The sequence below is a fragment of the Poeciliopsis prolifica genome, unplaced genomic scaffold (genome assembly GCF_027474105.1).
Source record: "Poeciliopsis prolifica strain line A6 unplaced genomic scaffold, Auburn_PproV2 SCAFFOLD130, whole genome shotgun sequence".
In the NCBI taxonomy this organism is placed as follows: Eukaryota; Metazoa; Chordata; class Actinopteri; order Cyprinodontiformes; family Poeciliidae; genus Poeciliopsis; species Poeciliopsis prolifica.
In genome coordinates this window covers 435,830-448,698 of record NW_026562505.1, presented here as the reverse complement: position 1 = coordinate 448,698, position 12,869 = coordinate 435,830, and the positions used below count along the sequence as shown (strand labels likewise).

General features: G+C 41.2%; 1 protein-coding gene across 1 annotated transcript in view; it reads right to left on the bottom strand.

The window, feature by feature from the left end:
• The window catches only part of zfr (zinc finger RNA binding protein), a 45,968-nt gene extending 37,536 nt beyond the window's left edge, over positions 1 to 8,432 (bottom strand). Inside the window, 6 exon segments of the mRNA XM_055024834.1 lie at positions 938 to 1,173; positions 3,477 to 3,698; positions 4,180 to 4,318; positions 4,688 to 4,967; positions 8,095 to 8,176; positions 8,324 to 8,432. Of these exon segments, the coding sequence (XP_054880809.1) occupies positions 938 to 1,173; positions 3,477 to 3,698; positions 4,180 to 4,318; positions 4,688 to 4,967; positions 8,095 to 8,176; positions 8,324 to 8,360 (996 nt within the window). The 5' untranslated portion in view covers positions 8,361 to 8,432.
• Between the last annotated feature and the right edge of the window lie 4,437 nt (positions 8,433 to 12,869).

Below are 12,869 nucleotides of genomic sequence, written 5' to 3'. Positions count from 1 at the left end.
CAATTGATAGAGGAACTAACAAGTTCATGTCATCTTTTTTTGGATGACCTTAAGGTGTTTGAGCCACGCAATGCCTCCAATATTATGCACGGAACAGCAAAATGCTTTCGGTCGATGAGGAAAACGGCAGATCCTCACACCCTCACACCACTATAACTGGGACAAGATCACTGATGCCTATTTTTCTTGCAAGGCTGGGTAATTCATCGTTTTGAGGGTTACTTTTGAAATCAGTGGCTGATTCCTGTTGTTTGTTGGCAAATGTTTGAGTGTGCCTCAGACTGATACACTGTACTTGGTGCTAGAGTGGCTAACATGAGTAACAGTTTAGTCAAAGCATTTTCTGCTAAAATAAAATCTTTACTGTATGTCAGATACACATTGCAAATTGATCTGTTTAGCTAACGTAAGACTGTGTAGGAGACAGGTGTCAAGGCGTAGGAGTTGTATCAGTACTGCGGTTATGCTGCACTTAACTGAAAGGTGTTCATGATGGATGTGTTTATTATTGATTTGCTTTTTTTCAGACAGAAAAAAATACTTACACCAGCACACACTCTTTTCTTCTTGTTGGTTCTAGGAAAGTTGAGCTGCTCATGCAGTTTTGCACAAGCTTTGATCCAAGCAAGGCATTTTGTTTCTGATTTTGGAAATCTGTGAATTTCACTATCATGATCAGGATACCTGACATCACCAGTACAGATTCTCCACTGGCAATAGAGAACCATTCTGTTTACATTGTTGATGCAAAACTTTCTGCCGGTCTGCAATGTAGCCTGGCGCTACATTAGCATGCGTTCAAAAATGCATGTACATTAGCTTGTGCTTGTGAGACGGCCACACACGTAGTGGCCGAGCTACTACGTAGAATAGGCATCAGCCAATGAAACGCGGCCCCTGTGGTAAGGTCCATAGAATCTGTTTTCAGTGAGCTTACCTGTGGGCCAGCACAGCTGATCTTGCAGACATCACAGTAGTGTATCTGAGTGGGTTTGGGTGGCTGCTTGGGTCGAAGCTGCTTACTCTGGAATGTGGGTTTCTTAGGGAAAGGGTTTCCTGACCAGGCAGCTGTTGCTGCCACTGCTGCAACTGCCTGCTTCTGCTGCTGCTGCTGCTGGTAGTAGCTGGAGGCTGCTGAGTACACAGCTGCTTCATAGCCTGAGTACGACGTTCCTAGTAAAAAAAAAAAAAATCTTGAAGTCTTTTCAATTGCTGTAGGATGCAATTTTTTTTAATGCACAAATTCACTTAAAATGTCACATCTAAGCATTCATCAGTTATTTACAGAAAAATATAACATCAATTCAGATTCTAGAATACAGACTCTAATTCAATTACATTCATTCCAATTTGTTCCTATTGTTATACAATGAAGTCAAATTCATTTTATTATACCAAAACTACCTCTTAACATCATGATGGTAAAATTTCAGAAAAGCAGTAGTAAGAAAAATTCTGAAGGTAAATTTGGATATAATGTTCTCTTTCACAAAGATAAAAAAACATTTATATTGTGACAATTAATAATCATTATAAAAATTAGAGGTAGAACCAATGGATCTTACCAAGCCGTTATGCTGTACTTAGCTAAAAAGTGTTCATGATGGAAATGTTTATTATTGATTTTTTTTTTTCAGACAGAAAAAAGAAAATCAATAATACTTACACCAGCACAGACTCCTTTGTTCTTGTTGATTGTACAAAGGTTGCTCATGAGGTCGTGCACAAGCTTTGATCCAAGCAAGGCATTTTGTTTCTGATTTTGGAAATCTGTGAATTTCACTACCACAAATACGATCAGGATACCTGACATCACCAGTACAGATTCTCCACTGGCAATAGAGAACCATTCTGTTTACATTGTTGATGCAAAACTTTCTGCCAGTCTGCTAGTCCACAATGTAGTCTGGCGGTACATTAGCTTGTGTTTGTGAGACGGCCACACACTTGGTTGCCGCGCTACCACGTAGAATGGGCATCAGCCACAGTGGCCACTGTGGTAAGGTCCATTAGCTATCTCAGCAACTATTCAGGTGACAGGAAGAGTTGGTTGTATTGATTTCATAGTTTGAAGTGTGTAAATGAGATTCAGTTGTTGTGATAATTTCAAAAACTACTCAGACTCATCTAAGGCTGCATGATATTAGCAAAATATGTAATTGCGATAAAGTGGGCTTATGCCATTTAGCATGTTTAGTACCTCACACCTGCTGATACAGCAGCTTCACTCATAATTTAGAGTTTTTGGCTTTAAGATGCTTTGCCAGGGTTGTAATGTTACTCAAACTCTGAAGCAGTTAGTACCATGCTTCAGATTTTATTGTTAGAATCTTTGCAATTGTTAAAATTCCAGCTGCACTTCACTATTTGGATGCTCAGGGAAGGGGATGCTATGTAAAGTTATGAGCTAATGTAGGGAGAGATGAAGACCTCAGTTACCACTGATTTTGATTTAAATTAGTATCCAGAAGAAGTTACATTTTTGATTATACTGAAATTGGAAATGGCTACTGAAAGAAAACTGGAAAACAGTACGGTTTCCAATGCATTTGCATTTTTTAATACCAACAGGTTCCAATGCCCTGGATATACAGTGTATCACTAAACTGATGCACTGTACCGTATTACGTACTCACATTTCTGAAGATATTCAAGTATATTTTTTCAAAGGAAACAATGACAAAATAACACTGACACAATGAAAGGTAGTCTGTGTGCAATTCATATTATAGTTTTATTCTTCATTTTTGTAAAGAATAAATACATTTATTTTCCTTCAAAAATAACTCTATATTCAGCTGTTAATGTTTTAACCACCAGCAACAAAGTGTCACAAGTGTCATTATTGTCCCATGAAAAGATAGTATTAAATATCTTCAAAAAAGTGAGGGGCATACTCACTGTGATACACTGTATTAAAGCCAAAAACTACTGCACTCGACAAAGCTTTGTCAATTTAAACAATACACATTTCCCTTAAGTTGAATGTAGAGTCATACAGTATATCAAATTACAGTCATCATCCAAATAAGTATGTGAAATATTCCAATTGTCCAAAGATATTAAAAACACCCATTGCATATTATGTTTTAACACCATAACTTCCTGTCATCATGCCAAAGATTTTAGATTTGGCTTCTTCAATCAACCCTCACTGAGTTTGACACCCAGATTCATTGTCCTCTTTAGTGATTGAGATGATGACCTCACTGGGAGAATCAAACTGTTTTGATGGAAAATAATGAAAACATAAGACAAGAAAAGGCAAGTTAATCAGAATCAGTATCATTGGTGCAACAGTCATTAAATATTCCACTTGCATGTTTTCCTGATGAGGTGCAGCTATAGTACAGTAGTCTATACTATACGGTCTCTGACCGTCTTTTTCTTAGGGTCTTATGGCTGTGGAAAACCAGGTCAGAGAATCATCTTTTACCCAGGCAAATTGCATAAAATCCAAATAGACAATCATTTACCAGAGTAGGTGACAGCATTGGTGCTGTATGTTGGGCTTTGGGAGTAAGAGGGAACAACTGAGGCTGCAGCCGCTGCCACTGGCTGAACAGTGGAGGTCACCGGGAAGATGGAGAAGGTGGATGAAGCTGGACTGGCAGCAGCTGGCTTGATGACAGTAACTTGGCGATTCTGTTGGCTCTGGGTATAGGATGTTACACCTTGACTATATACAGGTTTGGGAGCTACACAAAAAAAGTAATACAAGTTTAATGTATACCTGAAGTCAAGATTATCAGATCAGCTTTAATCTTTAGCCCCATAGCTGAATTATGAATATATTTCATGTAACTGTTTACATTCATCGCTGTTATGATTATTAATGACTTATCAAATAAACTTATGCATGTGTGATTTTAGTTTCATGTCTTATTTAATGGAAAAAGCACAATTGCAAAATTGTGTTTTTCAACATTGGCAGAAAAGAGACAAAGATTTGTGCACATTTTGTAATGGATGTGCAGCTAGTAAAAAACTAAAACCAGAGACTGTTGCTTTCTCTTTTAGAAAGAGCAAATTGCAGAGTATTACAATATGGAAAATGATTGGAAAGAAACTGTCCCAGCTATGCTATAGTTCTCGTTACTTAGATTCAACTAAAGTAATGGAAGCTCAAACAATCATTAGATATGGAGAAATGTGCATAATGAGCATCTTAAAACGTACCTGTCTGGTAGTAAGAGTCTGCAACACTGGGCTGCGGCTGTGCAGCAGCAACAGCTGCTGTAACAGAAGGCTGCTGGTAGTACTGCTTACTGTCATAAGCTACAGCTGAAGCCGTGGAACGGACATACGAGTAAGAGTCCTGCAAAGAAAATCTGAATTTTAAGTCTGGTTGCTTATTTTCTTCTTCCCAGAGAAATGTTCAATAGGTTGTTGTTAGCCATATCCAACTCTGAATATAAAAAGTTCCTAATTTGGAAAATCTGATGATTGCATTAAAGCAACCTCAAAAAGGACAAATGAAACCCAATGGAAGAGTGACCTATCTGGGGGTGAACCTACTGTATTTGAATATCTGAAAACATAAAAGACAAAACATTTATGCAAGTCCATAAAACTTAAATGCAGTTCTTGTATTTTGTAAATTTAAAAGCTCAATAATTTTATTCCTCTAGTATCCATTACATCAACAACACAGGCGTCCCAGAAAGAGGACGTGTGTGTTGGGTACCTGGTAGTTCTGTGAGGTGACTGGCGGAGGGGGTGGAGGGACCTCCGCCTGGCGTTGTGGGTAGCCATAATCACTGGTAGTATGGGTTGGCTGGTATCCTCCATAAGCGGCAGCAGTTGCAGCTGCCACGGCAACAGGCGCAGGTCTTGCCACGGCAACGGCAGCTGCAGTGGGTGCATAGGCTGCTGCAACAGTGTGTGCTGCCACCGGTGCCTGATGAACTGTGTAACTGGCCACAGTGGTGGGATGAGTGTATGCTACCCCTGCGGCTGGCTGCTGGCTGGAAGGACAACAGAATCAAAGGTTAGCTTCAAATGGAGAACCATGTAATGCTAAAAGAGCCATTGCTGACAGAGATGTCCAGTTTACCTCAGCTGTCCCATAACAACAGGGAGATAAAAGAGTCCAAGTGTTACCAACTTTGGACCATTTGGTGCTTGAAGTATCACCAGGAAGCAGACTGCTCATAATGGCTGATAGACATCTCAGAGTTGTTTACACTTATTAAATTCTCAATCTTCCATTTTTCCAACAACTGGGCTTTCCAAGTCAGGCACTGAAGTACCTGGGTACTGCAGCTTTTAGATGACTGGGCACATCCATCCTGATCCTACAGTCAAATGTCCATTTTGTGCATGCTAACATTTCCTCTGTTTTCAGCAATCTTTCATGCATTTAGTCTTCCTCTCCAATCAGGCTCACACAATTTTGAACCTTGCAATTTTTTGGTTGCTTTTAGACTTCCTTAAACCAAAAAACTAAATCCACGACAAGCGTCAATGTCACTGCCTTCTTCTGGCCGATGTAGTTTACTACACCCAGCTAACCTAGACTATCACTAAAGGTCTAGTTTTCAGCAGGTCAAGACACAAATGTTGTTAGTAATTTGGTCACGAAGGTGATTGAAAAGCTTCTCAGTGAGAAATTGATGTCTCTTGTTGGACATAGGTCTGATTGTTTGACACAGACCAGGATGTTAATATGCTGATGTCTCACTTCTCACATGCAAGAATAATTGCAGAACCATCTTTGTTTAAAGTCAGTGCCAGATCTCTTGTAATTCACATATATAACTATGTTGGGTTCCTTTTCTCCATCTCTTAGGCCAAGCATGTCAGATGTTGGCATGAGCTTGACTAAGAGGTTATGAGTCATTCTAAGAAATCTTCCTAACCCTGAATAAGTTCATAAAAGTAGTTGTCCAAGTTAAACTGGATCATTAAACTTACGACATATTCTATGACTTGTGAAACTTTTATTCTATGGGTAAAAGTAAAAAGGATTCAAAAGATTTTATAATGTTACAAAGTTAGTATTAACATAAAGAGATTTTATATGATAAAATGTATACATAATGCTTTTAGTCCCACTCCTTTTTCCCCCATTTGTGAGAATTACAACATCTCTTTACACAAGGTACAATAAGGATGCTAACCTTGGCCTCCCCTGGGTCCATTTCAGAAGAAAGGAAGGTAAAGACTTGTGATAAAAGTGAACTATGTTCAGAAAAAGTCTGCTGATCTCTAAGGTTTAAAGAACTAGGAATATTAATCTGTTTATTTCACTAATGCATTCCCTGATTTAACATTTTATTTGGACAAGAATGTAAACAAAATGTTGTCGTCGTCGTCTTCTGGGGTGTTCTGTAGTGGCGTAGGGGTTAACACGTCCAAATCACTGTGCATTACTATTTTCTTCATCCATCCATCTTCTGCCGCTTATCCGAGATCGGGTCGCGGGTGTAGCAGCTTAAGAAGGGAGGCCCAGACTTCCCTCTCCTTAGCCACTTCCTCCAGCTCCTCCGGGGGAATCCCGAGGCGTTCCCAAGCCAGCCGAGAGACGTAGTCCCTCCAGCGTGTCCTGGGTCTTCCCCGGGGCCTCCTCCCGGTGGGACGTGCCCGAAAAACCTCACCAGGGAGGCATCCAGGAGGCATCCTGACCAGATGCCCGAGCCTCAACTGGCTCCTCTCGATGTGGAGGAGCAGCAGCTCCACTCTGAGTCCCTCCCTGATGTCCGAGCTTCTCACCCTATTTCTAAGGGAGAGCCCAGCCACCCTATGGAGAAAACCCATTTCGGCCGCTTGTATCTGTGATCTCGTTCTTTCGGTCATTACCCAAAGCTCATGACCATAGATGAGGCTGGGAACGTAGATCGACTGGTAAATCGAGAGCTTCGCTTTTTGACTCAGCTCTCTCTTCACCACAACGGACCGGTACAGCGCCCGCTTCATGGCGGACGCTGCACCAATCCACTTGTTGATCTCCCACTCTCTTCTTCCCCATTTGTGAGCAAGATCCTGAGATACTTGAACTCCTCCTCCACTTGACCCGGAGAAAATGTATTAAGGCAAAATATTCAGTTGCTGTTTTTAAGATTATTACATCTTTTGTGAGATGTTGTAATCACACTCTTCAAGCTGAACCAACACTTATTCTACACACTAAAAAAGTATGTTCAACATTTAATGGTAATATCTATGATTGAGTCTAGAGATAAAAAACAGAATGGGTTCAGACTTTCCCAAATAAATTGTAATTAACCCACAAGCTTGTGTATTCAAGTATGATGAGGGCTTTTACAGACGCCATTCACCTACTACATAGTTTAAAATAAGGAATATTTATCGAACACCATTATGCTGACATTCCCCAGCTTAATTTCTTCAGTTATTTGAAGAAATCATTTTACTGATTTGTGTATACTGTATTCAAATTTTGCGCTTCATCCAACAGAAATGTTCTGTCCTTCTTCTCAGAAATGACCACTTTTTTAAAATTATTTTGAATATGGTTTTAATGTAAAACTTTGGAAACTAGTCCAGACCTTTTTCCATCACCTTCTTAATTTTTAACTAAGCATTATTAAAAGCTTTGCACTTTTGCAGAATTGGGTTTTAGATGTTCTCATCTGTATGAGAACATTTCCTTTTGTGAGATGTTCTCATACAGATGCAATTCATTTTTATCAGGATGCTGTTTGCAGAGCCAGATCCTTCACTCTAACATGTTTTGATGAGCTGGATTCCTATTGACAGCTATGCATGTCAGACAAAGCTAAGATCAAATTTGTTTTGACAACATAAATGAATGTTTTCGTGTGAAAATAAAATGCATTACCTCCTATAATTAACAGCTATATAAACGGGACTCTCCGGTTTATTTAGTCTCTGGCCTGGAAACATGCATTTTGGATTCAATCGGAGGGTGCAATATATTAGTTAACGTAGAGTACAATTCAAATCTCAACTTTGGCTTTCATCCAAATTCGCAGAAGGACAAGCGCCCCCTCCCCCAGTTGGAACAATGGCAGCACTGGGGATAAATCACCCAGGTTACATAAATCATGTAGTTAATACTACAAACAGGTGTGCTGGTGTCAAACAGCTAAAAATGTACAAGTTCCTTACCTGTACTGAGCTGCGGCGCCATGCGTAAATCCGAAATAATTGCCGGTAGCCATTTTGGCATCTTCACCAAGCCGGCTGGGCACTGCAGAGGACAGACACAGCAGGCTCTGATGAGCGCATTTCAAGGACTAGCCATTAGCTTGTTTATTCGTCATGCTCAGTAGCTTTGAACAACCAAAGGTCAGAAGAAAACAGCCGAAATAATGTCCAAGCTTTTAATGATACTCACCATAGGTGAAGGAGACCACTGGACATATAGGAATCATTGGGGTTTTTTTATGCGTTCTAACGATGCCTCACTAGTACACCAGCCTCTTCATATTACATGTCGTACCCGGAAATGCTGCCTTCGCACATGCGCCACAAGAAGGCAGGGTGCGGTCTAGCGCCTGATCCTGCGCCAGTCATATTTTAGTTCATCCGGACGACCAGTTGCATTGTCATTCATACATCAACGTAGCAAAGCGACTATGGAGAGAAAAGAAGCAAAAGTAGTGTGCCTTTTGGACCTACTTTTAACCTCGGTTTTAATCCATTGATTGGTCACCAAACCGCTACAGACATTTATATAGAGAGCTGGTTAAAAGTTAAAATCAATAATTTCGCTTATTTAGTCATGAAAGAACTAAATAAGTTCTCTTATTAAATAAGATCAGTTAGTCATAAGAGAACTTATTTAGTTCTCGTATTTAACTAAATAAATAAGATAACTAATTTTTCAACATTATTTTTTCACCATGTTATTCACAGTCCCATCGAACCCAAAGAAAAAGTAAAAACTTCTAAATGAAGTAATCTTATTCCTATCAGTAAAACCAGTCTGAACTGAGGGAATACAGGCGAGGAAAGCAGCACACTTCCCACACCAAAAGCTGACGCATCTGCTGAAACTTTACATTCCAGGTTAGTATCACACATACATAACACTGGCAGGGACAGGACTGGAATCAGGCCTGTTTAAAAGCACAAAAACAAACGATAAACACAAGATTTAAACTTTTGCAATTTAAATGGCTTATCAAAACCTATATAACACCAGTTAGGCTTCATCATATGTCCAGTGATTTTCCAGATACTTGTTTGAAAAAGGAACTTTTGTCTATTGTTTGTGGGAACATCTTAAGATTCAGAAGTATTAAAGGGATGTTATTGGGTGTCTATCTGAATTGTTTAAGGTGAAAGTCCCATTGGGGGTCAAAATCTGTGTTCTAGGAATATACCCAGTGGAATTTAAACAATCACAGATAAAAACTAAACTGATAGACTCCAGACTTCTTCAAGCCAGAAGATCTATTGCGTTACACTGGATGAGCATGGACGGCCCCTCCCTGGGACTCTGGAAGAAAGAAATTGCAAATTCGCTCAGACTGGAAAAACTAACATGTTACAATGTTAAGTTTGTTATTTGTAAATTTGTTGTGTCAAAAAAGAGAAAATTCAATAAAAAAAAAACACTGGCAGGGATGAAAGCATCTCTTTCAGTTCTTTAAATGCTCTGGCCTGATCAACTCCCCATATCCAACAGTTTTTCTTTCACAAAAGATCCCTCAAAGGCTTGTCTTGCTCTGCTAATTGTGGAATAAACTTCCCCAGCTGGTTAACCATTCCAAGAAAGCATCTTAGTTCACTCACATTTTTTTTTTCATCTTTCTCACAGCTTCTGTTTTATTTGGATTAGGACTAACTCCATTAACGGAGATAATGTGGCTCAAAAATGTTACACTCTGCTTTGAAAGATCACATTTATCAATGTTCAGTGGAATACCGGCTTCTTGAATCTTTGCAAAAACGGTATTGAGATGATCATCATTCTCCTCCTGTGTTCTCCCCCATACTAACACATCATCCATGTGGGACACTACACCATCTAGTCCCTCTGTAACCTCTTGTTACCATTTTGTTCTGGAAATGCTCAGGGCAGAAGCTAAACCGAAGGGTAGCCGTTTTAAAATAATATCCAAAAGGTGTAATGAAAGTTGTATATTTTGCAGTAGCTTCAGTTAAAGGAATCTGCCAGAACCCCATATTAGCATCTAATTTACTGAAAATTTTTGCTCCTGCTAGCTTACTGAGCGTTTCATCTACAGAAGGAAGAATATCTGTGACAGACTGGCGACCTGTCCAGGGTGACCCCGCCTCTCGCCCGGAACGCAGCTGAAGATAGGCACCAGCACCTCCCCACCCCGTTAGGGAGAAAGGTGCTCAGAAAATGGATGGATGGATGGAAGGAAGAATATACTTCTCTCTGCAAACAGACTCGTTCAGCTTTGTGAGATCAACACATATCAATCAATCAGGCACGTGTGGGGGGTGGGGGGGACAGACGGGGCTTGAGCACCTCAGTTCAAAGATGCCAAGTAAAGAGAGATGTCAGAAACAAAAAAGAAAAGATCTGCTAGAAGCAGCCAAAGGTAGTGGATTGTTGACCAACTGGGTCAGAACCAGTACCGCAGGGGCTCAAACCCCCTGAAGAAGTCAGTGGACACAGAAGAAAGAGGAAAGTGCCAGCAAAGTTTTTTGTGGTTGGTACAGGCGCTTCTGATGACCTCGTTTTCTGTACCTTGATGAATGCTGCAGGTATATCATGTTTTTGTTGACTCATTACACAAGAGCTTCAGAAACAGCTTAAGGGAGGAGATAATGATGCTACCTGGGAAATATTAAATGCCCTCCACTGCCTTACTCTCAGAAAAATGGACCAATGCAACAGTTCCTCCAAAAGCACTTCAAGTTCTAAAGATGCTCTGTCAGTTTTATGAAATTGATGACCAAGAAAAATTGCAGACAGAGCTGAAGGTTTTTCACAGATCAAATTTGGACTTTCCATCTTTCACGGTGTGATCAATGCTGTCTGTCATCAAAGAAAACAATGCTGCTCTAGTGTTTCCCAGCATGACAGCACTATTAATATGCCACATTACCAGGATCTACAGCGACTGTTGAGCGTTGCTTCTCAAAACTGAAGCTCGTGAAAACAAAACTACGCAGCTCATGCAAGGAGGATCGGTCGTCAGACCTTCTTTCCTTTGGCAATCGAGAAAGATGTGCCAATCATTCACAGTGAGGTTATTAACATTTTTCAACACATGACCAACAGAAAACTGCTGCTATGAACACAAGAGAACAAAAATAGCAAAAATGCTTAAAAGTTGGACATTTGTTTTTAAACAGTTAAATTTTGGATAATAATCCTAGATTCAGTTTGGGGGGAAAGAAAGGCAAGAGACCAAAATAAATAAGACTTCTTCACTCAACACAGAGAAGACGAGACAATGAGGAAGAAAAGAAGAGGAAAGATCAAAGAAAATGTATATAGGTACTGACAAAATACACTAAGACACAAATAGAGTCAGCTTTTCTCATAGTGACATGCATTAATTACATTTTTGCTTTTGGTTTTTTTCTGCAGTTCCACATGAAAGTTTGATGCAGCTCTGCATTTCTGAATGGACCGTCTTCATCCCCACAGCAAATACAGCAAACCAGGCAGAAGTTTCCTTTTCTATAGATTACAGTCACTAAAAGGTTCCATTGTGCCCTTGTTTCTATTTTTAACAGTGCAATTCTGTAAAGACAAAATATGTCTGCTGCTCTGATTTACATATTTAGCTAAATTGTGGGTTTGAATATTGTTATACTTTCCTATAACAAAATAGACGTGCAGAAAGAAATTGTCATATTTGAAGCAACACGCCTGACCCACATGCAGGCGCACAAACAAGGAGAAGCGATTTGGAAAAATGAAATAAGTTTATTGGAACAAAAATAAATAGAAATTCTGCGATGTGTCTCGGAGGGGGGTCTTGGGTGAGGGTCGTCTCCGTGCTAAATACGGTGAGAGATGAGGTAAGTGAAATAATACGGAAAAAATCAACAGAGTACAGGAACGGGCTTACTGGTATGGATGTGGTCTCCGCTGGGAGGAGGGGGGGAGTGACTGACAGGTGGAGGGGTCCGGTCCAGATCCGAGGGTTGGCGTCAGATGGGTTTGCCGTTGGAGGGCAGGCAGGTAAAGAGCGGGTCTCGGCCAGTCTCGGCAGTTCTTGGATCAGGCTTCACGGTCTCAGGAAGAACTTCTCCGCGGCTCCGCGGGAGATAATCCTGTGAGAGAGAAATTTTAGAATAGTCTCTAGTTGCTTGCAAACACGCACAACAACACCGACACCAGGTTCAGAGGGGGCTCTGAGTACCATTGAAGGATAACACTCAAGCGCTGGAGAACCGCCTGCCCGCTCTTCTTATGCCGGACCCCTCCACCTGATTACGCACAGGTGCGCGGGATCCACCCTCCAACGACTGCCACCCTCTGGCTCCATCTGGTGGGAAAGAAAAGGTTCCCCACCCAGCCTAACTCCAACACCCGACAGTACCCCCTCCTCAACGGCCGCCACCTGGCAGCCCGGCAGAACCAGAAGGGAGAGACGATCGAAAGTCAGAAATGAGAGTCGGATCCAGGATAAACGAACCGGGCACCCAAGAGCGCTCCTCCGGGCCGTAGCCCTCCCAATCGACGAGGTATTGCCACCCGCGACCTCGCCGACGGGAGGCCACGACCCGGCGAACAGTGAAGGCCGGGTGCCCATCAATGTCCCGGGCGGGAGGAGGGGGCTCGGAAGGAGGGCACAGGGCACTGGTAAGGACAGGTTTCAGTTGGGAGACATGGAAAGTCGGGTGAATACGCAGAGAAGACGGCAGACGGAGACGGACAGTGGTGGGGCTGAGCACAGATTCAATCTCGTATGGACCTATAAACCTGGGTGAGAGTTTCCTCGACA